Source organism: Poecilia mexicana, unplaced genomic scaffold (assembly GCF_051168715.1).
Source record: "Poecilia mexicana isolate PSO_F unplaced genomic scaffold, ASM5116871v1 scaffold_15, whole genome shotgun sequence".
NCBI lineage: Eukaryota > Metazoa > Chordata > Actinopteri > Cyprinodontiformes > Poeciliidae > Poecilia > Poecilia mexicana.
In genome coordinates this window covers 6857922-6877208 of record NW_028263384.1, presented here as the reverse complement: position 1 = coordinate 6877208, position 19287 = coordinate 6857922, and the positions used below count along the sequence as shown (strand labels likewise).

The 19287-nt window shown below is 39.5% G+C and overlaps 2 protein-coding genes across 2 annotated transcripts in view; both read left to right on the top strand.

Moving 5' to 3' along the window:
* Positions 1–350: 350 nt before the first annotated feature.
* Positions 351–3262, top strand: LOC148155279 (heme-binding protein 2-like). The gene is made up of 4 exons (XM_088013476.1): positions 351–515; positions 608–734; positions 1038–1197; positions 2726–3262. Exons 1-4 carry the CDS (start codon positions 399–401, stop codon positions 2895–2897), a joined length of 576 nt encoding a protein of 191 aa, XP_087869602.1. The 5' UTR covers positions 351–398; the 3' UTR covers positions 2898–3262.
* A 4826-nt stretch (positions 3263–8088) lies between these two features.
* Positions 8089–19287, top strand: part of LOC106931899 (sodium/potassium/calcium exchanger 3-like) — a 52522-nt gene continuing 41323 nt past the window's right edge. The window contains exons 1-2 of the mRNA XM_088013014.1: positions 8089–8283; positions 16062–16181. Of these exons, the coding sequence (XP_087869140.1) occupies positions 8112–8283; positions 16062–16181 (292 nt within the window). The 5' untranslated portion in view covers positions 8089–8111. The remainder of the gene's footprint in view (positions 8284–16061; positions 16182–19287) is intronic.

Genomic DNA, 19287 nt, shown 5'->3' with positions numbered 1-19287 from the left:
ATGTCCTTTGAGAATATTCTCAGAAGCTCCTCTCTGGAAGCTGCTGTTCTTTTCCCCCTTCATGTGTACTGCGAAGATGGTTTCCTCTGTTCTGATTAATGTATATCAGGTTTTATTTTGGTGTTTGAACTATTAAAATAGGCAGCTTTAAATCTCGCTGAAACACTTTCACAGGCATTTGCATCATGGAATAATTCATTGCTTTCAAAATAGATGCATGCGATGGAAAAGTAATTTGGAATTGTAAAGCACACACAAGCGAACACCAGTCTTCCCGGCAGGGTCGCAAGAATATGTGGGAGGGGTTGTTTGACTGGATCATCTGGATTTTTAAGAGGATGAGTTTCATACAAAAGAACAGATGACAGCAGTCCATCTGCAGAGTCTTTCAGTAGAAGATGGAGAAGCTGCTGTTCACTCTCGTAACTCTGGTCTTGGTGTCGTCCTGCAGCAGTCAGTCTTCGTCCTGCAGTGACTATCCATGTCCGAAGTACGAAGTGGTAGAGACGAACGAGGTAGGAATGATGGCAGTTACCTCAAAAACAAATGTTTAGTGGTTTTTCTATGTCAGTAGAAAAATGATTTCTATTTGTTTGCTGTGTGACAGGATTTTGAGGAGCGTCACTATGTTGAAACCGACTGGATAACCACCAGGCTGAGCAGCAGAGACGGTTTTTCACTCATGACTGCAGCAAAGACACTGAGAGCTTTCTGCGACAACCAGGAGGAAGAGGGTAAATCAGGAGCTTAAGCGTAATCTTTTAGCTTAAATAATATAGTTTGGGAAGCAACTTGTGAAGGAAGTAATGACCAGAAGCACAAAAGCAGATCAATGAAATCAAAGTACCAAAGGTCAGGGTTTCCCTCAGTGTATTACAAGAAAGAGAAAGAGAAAAAGAAAGAGAAACCCCAGTACTAACCACTGGAGCCAGAGCTCAGTTCAGGTGACAACAGATGATGTCAAACTGTCATTTCTGCTTTCAGAGGCTTTATCTGCACATCGTTCTTCTCTTTGATGGTTTTGTCTTCTTCTCCAGGTTATGAGGTCATCGATGGCTGGCCTGCACTGATAACCATAACAGACGGTCAGACTCCTTCTACTTCCTTGTCGTGGTTTCTTGCACCCGACTCGAAGCCTGAGATCACCGATACATCGGTCACAGTGGAGCACAAACCTGCCACCACCGTCTATGTCCGGTGAGCATTGTTGCCTTGTTGGAACTCAACCCAGTAAGAAAAGATTTTTGTAAAAAGATGCTTCAAGGTTTGTTATGTGCGATCAGGTGGAGCAGGCAATACAGAAACCAAGATAAACAGACATGAGTCGAAGATAAGGCTAATCGCTTTAAGCATTAAAGTAATTAAAACCCATAAAAGTCCAAGATAGTCGTCCACCCTGGATGACTATCTGCGTGGATTCTGGGCCGTTACCGCACCATCTCTCTCAAATCTAAAAGAAAATGCCTATGACCTGGTTTGAGGACCCTGAAAGGGTCATCACACTGTGGCCGTAGTAGTGTTCTGTGTGCATTATTTTGAACCAAAAGAAATTTTACAGGGCTCTGTGCTCTTTGGGACAAATGACTGCGGCAAACAATTGTGTACAGGGCCAGGAACACATTATTGCACAGGTGGACTAAACTGTGGTGAGGAGACTTCAGGTAAAAACTCCCAAGGGACACACAAGCTGACCAAAAACAAGCTTTTCTTGTTAATTGGTGCACATTACAAGCACCCAGTGGAAAGGAAGGTGGACTGAAGGTCGTCTAGACTTTTTATTTTTTAATTCCTTTGTCTCAAAAAGAAAAGCATAGTATGCATTTTTGTTTGACTGCAACCCTAATGTTTCATTTCATGGCTGTGCTCAGTCCATTGTCTGTAGTCAGTTTATCCTGACTGGCTGAGTGGAACAGCCAATCAGACGTCAGGATCTGTGGACGAGCCACACAAGTCCCGCCCACTGAGACTGAGGGTTTGACAGTTTAAATAGTTTCATGACAACAGCTCTTACACGGGAGTCATGGACATAAATTAAAGCACAGTGAAATAATTAAATATATTTTTAAATTGAAGTTTTCTTTAAAATTATATTTTGGTATTAATTATTTCATGGGACATTTAGTTATTTCCATATTTCATAATTAATTATTTATTGACATAGTTAATAATTTAATTACAAATTTAATTATTGAGAGTTAAGTATAAATATTTAATGATGATTTAAAAAATTATACATTTAACTAAGTAAAGCTGATATATATATATATATATATATATATATATATATATATATATATATATATATATATATATATATATATATATATATATATATATATATATATATATATATATATAACATTACATTTAATGTTACATCCTGTGATAAGATCAGTCTTCTCCACCTCCTCCCTGAGCTGCTGTTGCCGTCTGAAGAAATGCATGGCTCCCGACCAAAAACAGCCAATCAGAACCAGGAGGAGGGTCTTAGCGCTGTCTATAATCCTCCTATACTTGCTGCTCAATGTGCTAGTGGCGGAAAAACAACTTACAGGAAAACTGTTTATCCCCTGTCATCTGTAGCCATGCTAACTAGCCTGGGCATTCATAACAGGCTATACTAGCTGTAGCGTAGCAGAGAGAAAGTGAGGAGGGTGGGGGGGATGAGAAGACGGGGATCAGAGGCGCCCCACAATGCTTGAACATTCCTGTTCTTTCTCCTCAGGTCTTACAGTGGAACCCCAAGCCTCACTACTGCTGAGGAAAACAAAAAAATCCTCAGTGACGCCTTGACTAAAGCAGGAAAAAAGTTTATTTCTGACATTTATGTTGGGGCTCTCTATGAGCCGTACTTTGCTTTCACTCACCACAATGAAGTCTGGATGTACAGCGCCTGAAAGAAGCTGACGGGATGTGATGGTCCCCTGCATAATGGCATCACTCTGGCTTAGTTATACCTATTTTCCTGTTTCTACCTTCTGTGTTAGTTCTCTAGTTAGTTAAGCAGTGCTCCAGTCACCTATGCAGGGTCATGTCAGTGTTTTTTATGTACCCTCTGCACATAAAAATCTTTATCTGTACTGTTTCTCTGTACTGTTCAAGCTGTAAGATATGAAAATTGATGAGAACAACAGAAAGAAAGAAATGTCTTTTCTTTTGACTTACTGTCTCTATTATTCTTTAAATAGTGAGAATTTCCTATGCTAATTGTGTCTAACTATACATTTTGACTTAAATAAAGTGCATGTACTACGTAATGAAAGCATTGTGTTGATTTCATGTCTAAACGTCCATGGCAGCATAAAAACAATAGGTGTGTCTCCTTTGCAATGAAATGTAGTTAGCATAGCATTGAAGAGACAATTAGCAAAGATAAACTAACTGCCGTAGCTTGAATAATGATGTCTTGTGCCTACTTAGCAAGAAAAGCAAGAGTCCCAGGAAACAGCACTCACTATTGACCAATAGTCTTGGGTTTTTATGCAGTCACTGAAACATTTTGCAATAAATAGTAATACTATATAAATCATTAACCCCTAAAATCCTGACGTACCTCTCTGTATCTCTAACAGACGTAACCATGTTTCACTCAGAAATATGCAGTTCTTCCTGTGGCCTCTGGGGGGCACCGATGTCCTTGTTTATGCGCTCTCTGCTCAAAGGAGAAGAATCCATTTGTCTGTAGTGTTTGTTTCTCTTGACTGTGACTGTGTGTGAGATCACTATGAGGTTAAAAGACTGCTGGATGGATGCAGGAGCGCAACTACATACTTTCTGAGGTGTATGCGAACACATCATCTCCCCCACCCCAACACCTTCCCTTCCCTGGCCCTTCCCTGGTATAGTGGCTATAAAACAATGCTATTATTGAGCCTCAAAGAAACACTGATTTTTTTTATTATTATTTTTTTTTCACCACCATCAAAGTTATTCATATAAAAGATAGGTACAGTCCTTCTGGTATCAGCCCGTTAGATAAACAACTATTGGCATTGTAGTTGGTTTTCTTTATGTGGAAGATTACATTTTGCATCTGCCACATATGTGAATCTTCTTTGAGTACCACGCCAGGACTCATATCATTAACAGCATGAACTATTATATTTTCACTGATTCCATCAAAGATTTTGCGAGGAATCGTTATTTTTAACACTCTCTGAAGGCCTACTTGCCTTCTGTGGTCAATTTGAACCTAAATAACAAGAGTCTCTCTCTTCCAACACACAAACAAACACACTCTCTGGTGGAGTCTGATAAGAGAAGTCAGTGTCAGCCCTGAAGGGAGGTGCTTGCTAATAGAGTTTGCTTTGTGGAGGAGATTGCTCTGAGAACGCAGGACTGATATATTCACCTTTGTGTAGGGATGGAGAGGAGGCCTTTGCATGCACACAGCTCACAATAGCCCATCAAATGGGCTACAAACTCTGAGGTTTGGTGATTTTTTAAAAAAGTTTTGAATAATATTTATAGTGAGGAACAGGAATGGGCTAAAAGGCCAGAATAACAAAGTCATGGGTGATACAGGTGTTGACAGTGCATGGCTGCAAGGTCATTCGCTGATCACTGGAAGATGAGCACTCATCTCGTCACACACACATACTTGTTGTACTTTATAGAAAATGGGGACATCTGTCCAGTAGGTTTGTGTTGGGGAATCGACTTTGACGATGAAAAAAAAAAAAACTGCAGAATTTTTCACCAGAAATTATTAGAACATTTTTAGATTTTTACATGTAAGAGTAAGCTTAAAAATGAGTAAAATTAATACATCCAAATGTTTTTATGGTTTGTGTGGACAGTTATTGCTGTCCATTTTCAAACAGTATCACATTATAACGTGATACCTTAATTGTACCAACATGACAGTTGCTATATTGTACAAACATGATAATATATTAAAGGCAATGCCATGGGGGAGCTACTGGTTGCTGTAACCCAATAATGCCTCCAAGACCATCATCTCCTATCAGCTACATGTTCCTGTGACCTGATCAGGTGGCATATGGGAAGAATTCATATTTTGCCCTGTTGGCTAAGAAGAGTTTCAAAATGCAAATAAAAAAAAAAAGAAATGGGTATGAGACCAAAAATATTGAGTAAGAAATTTATTGCAAACAACCATTAAACTGAAACAGGCTGTTTATCAGCTGATGAAAAGATTAAAACCACAGCCTTTAAAAGCCCAAATCGTCACATAAATGTGGATTCAGTGCTACTCACTGCTTGTGGTGATACTGTGATGCCAAGTTCTCCAGCAGGTTGGTTTGCTTTAAATGGGCTGATTGGCTAATGAAAAACTTTAAGGAACCCGTGCCAATGAAAGAATTATTGATCTCTTTAGCGTTACCAACAGCTCTGTCTGTTGCACATCTTTGTAAAACAAACTACAGATAATTTGTTTCACTATTGTACTGATGTACAGTACTACAAAGACTGATTTCTTTATTCAGATCATTTCCCCAGTACACAGACCATGCAAAGACAGGGTCAGCATTGTCCGGTGTGTGACACCGTCTTCTGGGTTTTGTACGTTGAATTTCAAACACGTCTGATCAAACTTTGCATAACAGAAAATCTCTTTTAACTGTTGCAACCAAATCCCCTATGATCAAAAGGGGAGGATCCACTTCAATAGTCGGTGCAGAAAGGAATAAACATGGAATCATTTACAGGACAATGCCTGAACAACACATCAAAGGCAGGTGTAGCATCACTACAGCCAAGGTGTAGTGATGGAGGAGAAGGCACTGCTGAATGAAAACATTCAACGTGGTTACCGTTCTTCCCCCCGCACAGAGTTCTGCTTGAACTTTTCTGTCACGGTTAAATATTTCACATTAAATCTTCTGCTTCTGATGTGTTACGTTTAATCAAAGACTCAGAAGCATCAACGGTCACAGACGCTGAGAAAAAGTTTAACAAGTTTGTTTCATGTTTCAAGAACATACAAACAAGGCAGATTGTCACTTCTGGAAAAAATAAGGTAAGTTGTAAATGTGATGTTCTGGATGGACGACTGGATCGGGGGCCTTACTTTTCCTTACCAGTGATCCAAGGAGGAGGTAAGTGTGATCAGAAGCAGTGGGTGATTGTTTCCCAAAAAGAAACAAGATTTGATGTCTGTATGTGAATATTTCTTAAAAAAAAAAAGAAAAAAAAAAGAATATTTTGCGGGTTGTAATATTTTTTAACTGCTGTGTTCTTATCAGTCTTTTAATCTCTGCTACGATAATGACACAAAAGAGTTTGACAAAAAGGCACATATGCACAAAACGTCCTTTCTAGTTGTCAAAACGGCTGTGAATGTGCCAGGCCTGCCAAAGCATCAGGTGAAAATGTAGGCGGTCCTGTGATTGTCTATAAGTTAAAATTTACATATATTTACATGAACCGTTTTGAAAATGAACAAAAAAAAACCAGAAAGAAAGAGAAACATCATTCGGTGTTTCCTAATCCATCATAATGCTGTTGCTGTTGTGTCAAATCATGGCTGTCGGTATCTGTGGGTGAGGATTATACCAAAGCCATCACCAAAGTGTGTGTGTGAGCAGTGTGTGTGTGAGCATAGGTCAAGAGACAGTAAATGTGATCATGCAGCTTATTCACTAATGCTACACAGTCTACTGTCTCTTTTCCATGGTATTATGAATCTCCAGCTTCTTTCCACACTGTAATGATGTCATTTCAATATCTGAATGTGGATTTCAGGAGCAGGACTGTGTTTGTCAGTCATGTGTTAAAAACCAGACTCAACCAGACCAGCTCAGACTCAAAAGAGCTACAAACCCAAAGGATGGTCATCCAGTCAATAATCTAAGAAAAAATAAATTCTATGAAACTGAACACAACCATAAACTATGTAACTAAAATTAAAACACCATTCTCACAATAATGAACACAGAGGTCCAATAATCAGATGCTTTTAGATGTTCCAAGATCCATCCTCAGAAGTTCAGGTGATCGTGGTTTTGTTTTTTCTAGTTAGAACTGGGAGCTCTGTGAGAAGGCAGAGGAGCCTTCTCCCAGTATTGTATGACAGTATTGTATGAGCCTTCCTCATACAATACTGTCACGGCATAGTGACAGTTTAAACAAATATGTAAGAATATATTTTCAAAACCTACATACTGCAGCTGAGGTTACTAAAGAATCACTTTTACTACCACACTCACTGACCACAATGTCACAACCAGTGTCAGGCTTCAAAGTGGATTCAGTGTTTCTGTCTAAATCAACATTAATTCATTTATGTTTTGCTATCTCTGTTGTTTAATGGGATGATTTTATCTCTTTGTTTTGACTTTATTATTATTATTATTATTATTATTATTATTATTATTGATTGATTGATTGATTGATTGATTGATTGATTGATTGATTGATTGATTGATTGATTGATTGATTGATTGATTGATTGATTGATTTGCTGTTTTTCTTGTACAGCACTTAGGTTCACTTCCTGGTGTTACAAATATATTGACATTGACAGTGACAGAGCCCGTTTGGTAACATGGGAGAAAAAGAAAAAGAAAGAAGAAACTTGTGATCAAAACTTAATTACTCGTGGTCACATGGGCATGAGTTATTAAGTCATGACCATGGCCATGATATTTTTTCTTCCATATTACCAGAAAGGCTCCATATCATATAGTTTTCACAATGTGTCACAGCTTTTATTTTGCTGGGGTGGCAGATATGCTTCCGGTGTTACACTTATTTGAACATTTCTAAATGTTGAATACTTAATTTTAATTTTTTTAAATTTTTAAAATGTTACATTCTAAGTACCTGTGTTCAGATTCTAGTCAACACCTTTCTGCTATCTCTCCTGGGTCCGTTTTAGAAACATTCTTCGCGATGATTATTTCTCATGGCAAAACAGCAGAAAACGTGATATTAAATTCAATGTTTTATTTTGAAATTCCAGACCGGACACATATTCTTTCCCGTAGCCTCGTGAACTTTACCAAACCAGCGACACCAAGTCATATGTTCGCCTATTGAGAACTTACCTTCCCACGCAGCCCCAGCTCTCTGCCTCCGCCTCACGCTCTCCCACCTTTTGGACCACCACCGGAACGCCGGAGCGCTCGCCGAAGGAAGTGGCCCGCATGGTGGTTGAAGGGATGCCCGAGACGGCCGTGGGAGGAGGAGTGATGCTGAACCGGCGAAGGGGCAAAGCCAGGCGGAGAAAGCGAAAGGAGTTGTTCGCCATCCAGATGTGCTTTGCGGCTGTGCTGCTGGGGCTGGTCGTGGGGCTGCAGACGGTGGCACAGAAAGCAGGTGAGGAGCAGTCTGGAGCTTTCCTTCTCACTCTGTTCCTCAGAAGAACACAACGTTCAAGTTGTGTTTGCAGTCAGCCAGACCAACAGGGTGATGGTTGGCTGAGGAACAGCCTCTCATAGGGACATTTAGATGCGTCTTTCTTGTGGTGTTTTATTAATGACGTCTATTGAAATAGCCATAAAGGAAGAACTCAACATAGAAAACATCTAAACACCAGTAGGTGATGCGAGTTGTATCTGCACAGGGTGAAAGAACTGTGGACGCACATGGATATATATATATTTTATATTAGTGAAAGTGTAGAGTGCATTTGTTCCTTGGTGCTGCTGCTTACATTAACAACCACTGCTGAGAGCAAAACAACAACATGATGCAACATCTGCAAGCAATCACCCTCTGGAAATGGTCGCAGTGACCGTGGTGCTGTGTTCACCCCAACTCATGCTTTCATTTCTCTGAGCTCACTCAAGCAGCACCAGGCATCACATATGAACTGGACATCCAGTACCAGGCAGTACTGGACCCCATCAGAAGCTCCAGAGCTTGGCTTCACGATCACTCACACACACACACACACACCCCCACACACACACCACACACACACAGTCTGCTTGGCGTGCGTACCTAAAGGAGATTCACACTGTTACATGGCTGCTTCTGCTGAGTTTATGGATTATAGTTGCATAGAATTAGACTTTTAAACAAATATATATGTAGCTAACTGTCCCTATTAAGAGTAAGTTTTAGGTAATCATGTTTTATTTGCCTTCTTTCCGGACATGACTAAAGTATTTTATTGTGAATCATTTGCTTGTCATGGTAAAGTAAGGACTACTTTCTTTGGGAGGTGCAGGGTATGTGAAGAGAACAAACTGGATGATCTTCACTGTGATACAACCTCTATGAAAATAGATCACCAAAGTTCAATTCTTATTTAAGGCCGAGACTTAAATGCATTAATTGTGATAAATTAATTCAGGGGTGTCAAACTCATTTTCGTTTTGTGCCAAATCAAGATCAGGAATGCTCTTAAAGGGCCGGTTGTGCCAGGGTGTATTGATAAAACCTGCTCACAAACTGTTAAAACTATCAGTGAATTCTTAAAATTAAATATTATTATCCAACATCTTTTCAGTCCCTCCAGGATTTTGTTATAATTTTTGTGATTTTTTTGCAATAAAAATCAAAGTGTTCTTGGTACAAATTTGGAAATATTTGTGATATTTGAGCTTATTTATGACGGTAAATGCGACCTTTTATTGCACGCTATATAGATCATGGACCATAATCTGACATTAATTAAGGCTGAGGCAGCTGTTCAGTACAAGTTAGAAAGTTTTTTGACAATTTTTGAAAAAATTCTGCAATAAACTCCTAATTATGTATCAGCACAAAAAAGTGTGGGGATTTGTTGATTTTGCATAAATTTCCACAATAATTATCCAGAAGCTGTAGGGACTGATTGATATAATTTGGCATTAAACAGATAAAAGCAGTATTGATTTGATTGATAACATAATGTTTAAACACACTTTAGTCTAGAATCTAGAGGGCTGCATAAAAAGCTATGAAGAGCCAGATTTGGCCCACGGGCCTTCAGTTGACACATGCGAGTTAATTAATTGATTTTAGCACATTAAAAATCTGTACACAGTTAACTGCGTTTTTATTTTTAACATATAAAACTATAGAGCCTTTGTGTTGTGTTTGTGGTACGCCTGTTAATCTGACACGTAACATCCAGAGGCAACAGTGATGGATGACACAGTGGATAATATTTGCTCCAAAAAACAAAAAAAACAAAACAAAAAAAAAAAACAAACAATCAAACTGGACTCAAGAAAAGTCTATTCTTGGGTGCAAGTCGTGCAAAAATTGCTGCAGCTGTTGAAACCTAAAATATCATCTGAAATTCTAAAAACATATTTCTTCAGAGAAGTTAAATGAATGATCAGGGTTTACTGAAACACTATAATAGCACTTTGCAACAATCTGATGGCTGAATAGCATCAAATAATAAATTAAAACCAAGAAATATCTTTGTTGTTAAGATCATGTCTATTTATTAAAAAAAAATAAATAAATTAGCGGTAAAATGTGTTTTTGAATTGAAAATGTTGCTTATTTTGTTGATGTATGGTTTACCGTTAAAATGATACTAATTGCAATTGATTAATTAGAGATCCTGCCAAGCGTTTCCCCGATTATTAAATTACATTTTTAGCCTAAGTACCGTGAGATCCCTCGAGATCCTACAGACAATGATATATACGTCTTTAAATGTGCCGAATTTCATTTTGATGGCAGTGCTTACTCTTCTCCTGCTACATATAGCAATGGCACAAGTAGCATTAGCCTGCGTGCTTAATGCCCTTCTCCTGACATGCAGCAGAAATCCAGTCATAACCGAATAAAAGGTGTTGACCTGGTTTGGCTGTCAGAGGGGAAATATTCCACCCTGGGTGAATAACACTGAGGTTTGTAAGCAAATATACACATGATACAGTTAGAGAGAGAGGGACACAGGTAGATTTAGTTGATAAATATAGATTTATTTAAGTGATATATAAATGCATGGATGATGAATAGAGAACAGAGAATATTTTTTTCCTCTGCATGTTGTGTCGAATATGATGACAAGACATTTTCAGGTTCTTCTTTAAGTAGGTGTTGTTTTTTATTAATGGTCAATACTGAATTGTTCTGCAGACTGATTGCTATTATTTAAATAAAGTAGGGTGCACTGATTGCAGTTTTCTAGCTGATCACTGATTTTTAAAAAGTCTGATTGATTTTGGCTTAAATGCCGAGTTGTTTTTGTTCTAAATATGGAAAAAAGTTGCAAAGTTGGCAACAGTAGGGTGACTATTGTTCAATACAGGTTCCTGGTGACCTTCACTGGAGGAGCTCTGAGTTAGGAGTAGGTGCTAATTGAAGGGAGTTTTCACACAAGAGACCAGGAGATCATCACACGACCATGATAATAGAACTGTCAGCATTTCTTAAACTTGACTTGTGTGCCTGCATGCATCACATGGGACTGCATGAAGCCATGTTCTTCTTCATGGCCCTGTCCAAAAAGTCAGTCTTCTTCCATGTATGGTCACGGACACTTTAGGTGCAAAGTACGAAGCAAATCTCCTGTTCAGTCAGAAATTGAACCAGAGGTGTCTTTGTTGAGGACTGATAGCCCCCGTATACGGAGCAAATGCTGCTCTTCTACACCATATGTGGCCGCAGAGGTATTTGCAATACAAGCGTCTATTTGTTACCTCTGCTCTAATCTGTAGAGTAAATATGCTGCGTGCCAATCTCTCTGACCTTCCCTTCATCATCTATCCACCAGAAACCTGCCAGACAAATGGTCCTTCCATAGCTAAGCCTCTAGCAGCCGCTTGGTATATCTGATATACAGTAATAATCTCTACATAATCTCATTACATAACTTAAAGCTCTTGTCTCTTGGTCCTTCTTTCTTTGTTTGTTAGCGGGCGATTGGATGGGAGAGTGGAGGAGCACAGATGGAGCACTTTGCTCTGACAAAGCCTCGGGACTCAGAGCCGACTTAGACGCAAAGGAAAAGAGACAAGAGAGAAGAGAACGAAGGGGAGACGGGGACTGTGTTTGTTTGCGCGAGTGTGTATGGGGGCAGACGAAAGTGGGATGTAAAGAGGAAAAGTGGGAGCAAGCGAGGACAAGAGGAGGAGTGGGAGGAGGAGAGAAGATGCGAGGGAAGGGAGATGAACAGGTTTTGGTTGAAAAGAGTGGCAGTGGGGGGGGAGGTAAAAGATGACTTAGAGACTGAAATATAGTTGCACTTTAAAATGAGAACACAGACCACTTGCATAAGAATACGCCTCATGTTGGATTCAAGTAGTTTCCCTTCCCTGAGCCTTTAATGCTAGAGACCATTCTTCAAATCATGACCACTTTCACCTGCTTTTCTTCCAGGATATTCCTGGAAGAAAAGCAGGTGAGAGGCTGAAGGTGGAGATGATGAAGAGCCAAACTGCAAACAGCGACATGGCGTGATGATTTATTTAGGCTTAGGATATTTACCAGAGGGTTCACCAAAACCTACCAGATGTAAAATGCACAAGAATCCTGCACAAGACAAAGGCATGACAAGAACTGAAGTACTATGTGAAACAGGAGAGGAGGACAACTGTTCAGGTAACAGGTGAAAAACATGAGCTAAATTAGCAGGGATAAGGCTGGGCTGAGGAACTTAGCTCAGCAAACAAGAAATAAAACCTTCCATCTAGGATAACAGAATCTGCTCTCACCCCAAATGAAACTAAGAGAAACCCCAAACAGGGATACTGGAAAGTAACAGGACTGAAGCACAGGGATGATGATAATCAAGGCTAGAAAAGAACTGAGACAAGGGAGAGACGACACCAGCCATGAGAACTTGGGGGAGAAAAGACAGTAAGTTAGATGAAAACAAAAGGGAAAATAACTTGGCGAAACAAAACCAACACCAAACTGGAGCTGCTGTTTTGTGTGAAACATTGGAGCTACATAATATTAGTTTGTGATGTGAATTTAATTTTTTTCCTTGAATTAGAAAAAATAAATAAATAAAGTTCATGCATGACCACGTTACCTAAATCCAAAAGGTTGCATATTTAAAAAGAAAAAAAAAAGCATCAGAATATATTTGTATTTATATGCATAGCGGAATAAACAGCTGATCACCAGTGAGTCTTTATCATTATGTTTGAGCCAGCAATGAATTTCTATAAGACAAATTGACATCTGGGTTTATTTGAGTCCATCAGAACCACAACCTTGAAGTTCTCCATTGCCGAGTGTCGCTGCAGACATCAGTGAACGATTGACCACAGCTGGTGGAGAAGCAAACTGCACTTTAAACGGTTAATGTGAGACTTAAGTCAGATCTTGTTTATCTCAACAAACTGTTTTCTGTTCTCTAAATAACTGGAGACCCTTTCATGCCAAGACCTCTAATACCACATTTACTAAACTTTTTAGCAACTTATTGTGATCAATGGTACGAAAAGCTTTTCCTTTAAGTCTACTAATATATTTTTCTAAAAACTTTTGAAAACTGACAAAGGAAAGAGATAGGTCAATAAATTGTCAAAAAAAATGTTTGTCACAATTTTTATGAAGTGGAATAACTTTGGTTACCTTCATGTTTTTAGGAAATCTTCCTGTAGAAAAGAATGAATTACAATTATACGTGAACGGGTCGATTAGAGAAACCAATTATTGATTTCGCTAATCTCATGTCCATATCTAAATTATAAGTTTATCTTTTATTTGTAAAGGCTTTAACAGTATAAATTACTTTTTTGTCCTTCCTATATGGAAATATTCTGTTAAGATTATTCTTAATATTTTTGTATTTTAATATTTTTGGGATCATACTGTTGTTTCTGAAAGTTAATGATTCCTGGTATGGACTGTATGTAGGGGCTTGACAACATTAGCTGAATTGTTTGACATTGACATAATTTGAATATATTCCTTTAATCATTGTGACTACGTTTTGGAGAATCTGCTAACAGGTAAAACTTCCTGTGATTGTCCTGTAGCATCTGCAGGGTCTTTCTTACATAACTGTTCTCAGTGCTCCTCTGTGAACTTTCCCAGTTAAGTACAACCTTGGAACCTGAAGCAAGAAATTATTACAATAACATGAACCTTTAGTTATAGAGTAATGAAGCATCTACACTTTCTTTCTTGCACAAATGCTTTTTGTTCCTGTGGCTCACGGAGCCACTAAAAGCCATACTCAGAACATGATTCTCAGAGTGCTTTTTCAGGCACATGGACCACAAGGCACAGCTCTCTGATTTAGCAGATATATATATATATATATATATATATATATATATATATATATATATATATATATATATATATATATCTGCTAAATCAGAGAGCTGTGCCTTGTGGTCCATGTGCCTGAAAAAGCACTCTGAGAATCATGTTCTGAGTATGGCTTTTAGTGGCTCCGTGAGCCATGTACAACATCTGAATGAAAAAGTTTAAATCTTGAAGTTTGTCCTTTTTTTAAAGTTCTAGGAACCAGCAGTAAACCTGCAGTCTGAAAGCAAAGTGCTCTTTTTTAGGAACATATGGAGCAATCAGATCTCTGAATGTCTGATGGAGTTTGACTATTAAGAGCTTTATATATCAGAAGGTGAATTTTAAATACATAACGTTACACCAAGTACAGACGTCCCCAATCACATCGGTTCAATGCTGGCATCATGACGCACAAAAAAAAAACAAAAACAGAAAAACATGTCGGCTATCGCTAAGCTTAGGAAAAATTGGAAGGGCTAAAATTGGGTCCGATAATTTGAAACATCTGCCGGATCGCTAGGTTTGAAGAGAGGAGTAATCTGAGCAGACCTCCAGGCAAATGAGCTGCATAAGCTAAGCAAGTGATGGAATAATGGTATGTAAACCTCTACTATCACAGAGGAAAACGTGAGTACAAGTTATACAAAATATGTCAAAGAGGACAAACTAATGAGAACAAGAGTTTTACCATCACTAGTCTGGAACAATGTTCACACTCATCATCAACACAACAAACATATTGTTTCTTGGTCCTTTGGATACCAGACGCCCTCTTCTAAATGTAAATGAATGTTTTTCATATCAGAATTCCTGTGTGGATCTCTGTGACTGACGACGGCACAGTGGGCTCCGTGGCCGAGTTTCTCTGAAGCCGTTAGCCTGCCGAGACCCTTTGTACCCAAGAACAATGAAAACACAATCACATCACAATTCACCTGCACTTGGCAGGGCCAGAGGAACCCATTATGCTTTTAATTACCCTGATCAGATAAATGATGCTCTCAGACGTCTCCCAGTGAAGCACCATTATTTGAGTGTGTTTGTACATGCTCACAACCTGACAGGCATTCAGAAAGAAGCTTATTATGCTGAAGATGAGAAAAGCCTTCGCCATTAAAATGACAAATATGCCGTGGCTATCTGCTAAATGGATAAGAATGAGGATAATGAGGGAAGTTGTCGCCTTATCTGCTGTCTGGTGTTCACAGAGCAAAACCAGTGTTTATACGACTCCAAGAGTCTATTCTCCTGAAGTGTTGCCATTTCTAGTAGCAAAGATATTGATATTAAAAAAAATTCAATATTTTTTACTCATTGATTTCTTTTATATATTGTGATATATATATCACAATATATATAATATATATAAAGCCTTTATTTCTTGCAACATAGAGTGATGTAAACGATTAGTTTGGTAATTGAGCAATCTATCGATTATTCTGATGATTACTTGGGTAATCGGGAAAAAATAAAACGTCAGTAAATAGAGTTCATATAGGATGAAAATGGCCGTATTTGCTTTTTGCAAATTTGTTTTATTATCCATGTTGAATATTTAATTGGGTTTTGATGTCTGTAAGTTTTGATTAGTGTGTTGCTGCCCGTCTTGGCCAAGTCTCTCTTGAAAAAGAGATTTTTAATGTCAGTGAGACATGTCTGGTTAAATGAAGGTTACACACATGCGTGATTGAGCTTTGTGGTTCACAGAATGATGCTGAACTGATGCTTCTACAAAAGAAAAGAGTGGGAACACAAAACACGTCTCACCTCTCTTTGGAAGTGGGATCTTGTGATTATCGTGAACTTATTTTTTGTAACCAAATACTGCAGTAACTTTGTAGTACTGGTGCTTATTTTGCAGTCATCTTGTTTGACCTTAAATATTAGTGGGACCTTCCTAATATTTCTGTTTTACAACTTCTTCTGCCTCCCAGGATATCAGACTTCTATCTCCTTGGTTGTGGAAGAGGCAAAGTGGGAGAGTCGTCACCTTCTGCAAGAAGACAACAAGTCTAAGCTCTACCTGGAGCCTGACAAAAACTGCACTGAACCAGGTTAGTCTTAATATGGTACAGTGGGCCAGTTGCTGCTATATTTATTATGATACTGTGTTCTAATTGCTGTCATTTTTACCTAAACTTATATTGAGTATTCAACTCAATATGCATTATATGTAGAGCAAATAAATTTTCCATGTTGCTTTAATTTAAAGGGCTTTTAAACTCTGAATTTGCCATTTCAAAAATACTGAAATAAATTCAAAATAATGATAAGTTTTGAGAACCATCTTCTCTGGGAAACATCAGTTGCTGTTGGATGCCCCCTGCTGGCCTGGAGGACCTACACAGCAGCTTACTTTACTTATGGCTGAGGCGAACAGTTAAGAATGGAAATCACCCTTCCTGGTGCTGATGCAGAGATGATCGCTGAGAAGAAAATTTGAAAAAGCTTATAAAGAACAAATAAAACCTCACGTAGAAAGAAATGATCTGTGCTCCCCTGCAGCCTGAAATCGCCAGCATCAACGCCTGTGTGTGTGTGTGGATTTGTCTGATCCTCGGCGTGCACTGACGGCTCTTGTCGAAATCCCTGAATTCTGTTCTTTCCAGATTTCTAAAACAATCTGGCTGCAGGCTGCTCGGTCTAGCCAGGCCAGTTAGCAGTTAGAGGCTGATGTATTCTCTTCGATGCCAGTTCAAACAGACCCGTTGTTGACCTGCTTGGGACTGGCTCATCAGGCTCACGAGGTACAGACACTTTGAACGGAGAGCTGGTTGAGGCTGTAGGGTAAGCTCAATGACGACAGACACTCTTCAGCCTCATGTTTGCCTTCAGAGTTGACTCGTCAGAGGAAGTGTTTGTGTTTGTGTGCGTCTTTCCCGGTGGTGTGCAGTGTGAGAGTGTTTTCCACGTGGAATCCTGGGGCTTTATGAGGCTGACACCTCGCCAAGCATTTGCTTGATCTCATGTTAAGCACACAGCCTCCTACTAATGCACACACTCCCGATAGGTCCCGCAGCTGAAATGCAGGTACTACATGTTGTCTGACTGCATGCATCCGGACCAGTTCTGCACGTAGTTTGTGTTTATTGTCACTTTGTCTCCTGAAACACTAATTACCTTAATGAGGATTACTTCTGCTCTTCTGTGCTGAAAGGAGCCTTCACAGTGTGCTCATCAAACTGTTAATCTTTTTCACCCCTAGAGCGTTTGCTCTCTCTGACTTCTACTGTGTGTTTTTCACTTTTGTCTCTCATCTCCTTTTTTTCCCTTAGATAACAGGATCGTTTCAGCTGGAGAGCATCACTGTTGGTCTCTGCAGCAACATACAAGCGTTGACAAGCACATGCATCTAAATATTTATCTAAAGCGAGTTTCCATCTTGTGGAGCATTTTCATTTATGGCAGGTTTTTGCTACATTACATTTCTGTTCAAGTACTCGCAATGTTTGTCTCAAATGTACAGAAGCAGGGTATCCCCAGAAAACCTGCTAAGCCCGGTGGTGGGGGCATTGAGGCGGTCCACCGGCAGTCCTCCATGTTCTTAAAAGATGCTAAGTTGACAGGAAATATAAAAATATTACTGGGGAATTATGTTACTGGAAGACATTGCTGACAGCACTTAAAACCACGACTATAGAGTCTTAAAAATAACAAAAAAAAAAAATGCAATTAAAATGAATATCAATTATTTGTAGGAGCATCCACCACAAAATTCCCCTCCCCTGAAGACTTGCTGGCGCAGTGGGACAAACAGCCAGCAGTAGCAGTCTTCGTGCCAGGGATGTGATGCACATCAAACTTGCAGGGTTGCATTGTCAGGTACCAGTGACTATTGGTGTTCTTCATCCTCTCCAGCCATTTTTAGTGCTTTGTGATCAGTTTCCAGCACAAACTGTCTTCCCAGGAGGTAGTTGCGAAGTGAATCCAAAGCCTGTTTTATAGCCTGGCATTCCTTCTCTATAGTGGAATAATTGGTTTCTTTGGGGAAATGTTTACGGCTGATGAAGGCAATTGGATGGCAGTCATTTGGGGGGGCCTGAAGCAATACGACACCAAGATCTTTGTCTGGTGCATCAGTTTGTAGGACAAACTCCTGCTGAAAGTCAGGGCAATAGAGCAGTTGATCTTGGCTCAAGGCCTGCTGGATGTCTTTGAATGTTTCCTTAGACCTCAGACCTTAGAAGAGTATGTTTGGGCTTTGAAGACTGGTCATGTTTCTAAGCAGAGTACTTAATGATAAATGTGGTACCAACCAGACATACCCAAGAAGGATTTTCTTTTCTGTGGAAGGGGGCAGGGCTGGATGGCTTCAATTTTTGTGAATTTGTGGCTTCACCAATCCTTTTCTGATGACAAAGCCCAGGTCGCCTGTTTCCCTCCTTGCAATGGCACACTTTGCTGGATTCACTGTCAGTCCTACATTCTGGAGACACTCAAAGACCACCTTTAGGTGTTGCAGGTCTGGGTGCTCTTAAAAATTATGTCATCCAGATATGCAGAAGCAAAATGATAGAGGCCATTGAATACCTTGTCCATTAGGTGCTGGAATGTGGCAGGAATCCGCAGCATCACTCTGAAGTGGCAAAGGCCCCACGGTGTTTTGAAAGCCGTAAGTTCCCTAGACCGGGGGGAGGGTGGCACATGCCAATAATCTTTGACCTGGTGGTGAGATATTTTACTTTACCAAGTTTCTCAATCAGATCAATCAAGCTTGAAGCTGAACTGAGATAGCAGAAGTCAACGCAAAACCTATTTGTGCCATCCATTTTAGGGACAGGGCCACTTGGATTGCACCACGCGATGTGTGATGCCTTGATAACACCAAGGAAAGGAATTAAGGCAATTTCCTTCCTAAGTGATTCCAGAAGTCTCTCAGGTATGCAATAGCTCATTCATTTTGGAGCAGCATCTTCTTTTAAGTCAATGTTATGCATTATCACATCAGAATAACCTGGATCCTCTTGGAACACATTCAATGGACGGACAGCCCTCATCTCCAGCTGCTGTTCTCTTGACAGATTATCTCAAAATTATGTTCAGAGGTTGATGGAACAGGGAAATACTGCTCCTCAGGTTCCTCATCTTCTGTCCTCCAGATGCAGAAGGAGGTAGATATCTCTCAGGCCCAGGACACCGACTCACAAGGAGAAACTGAAT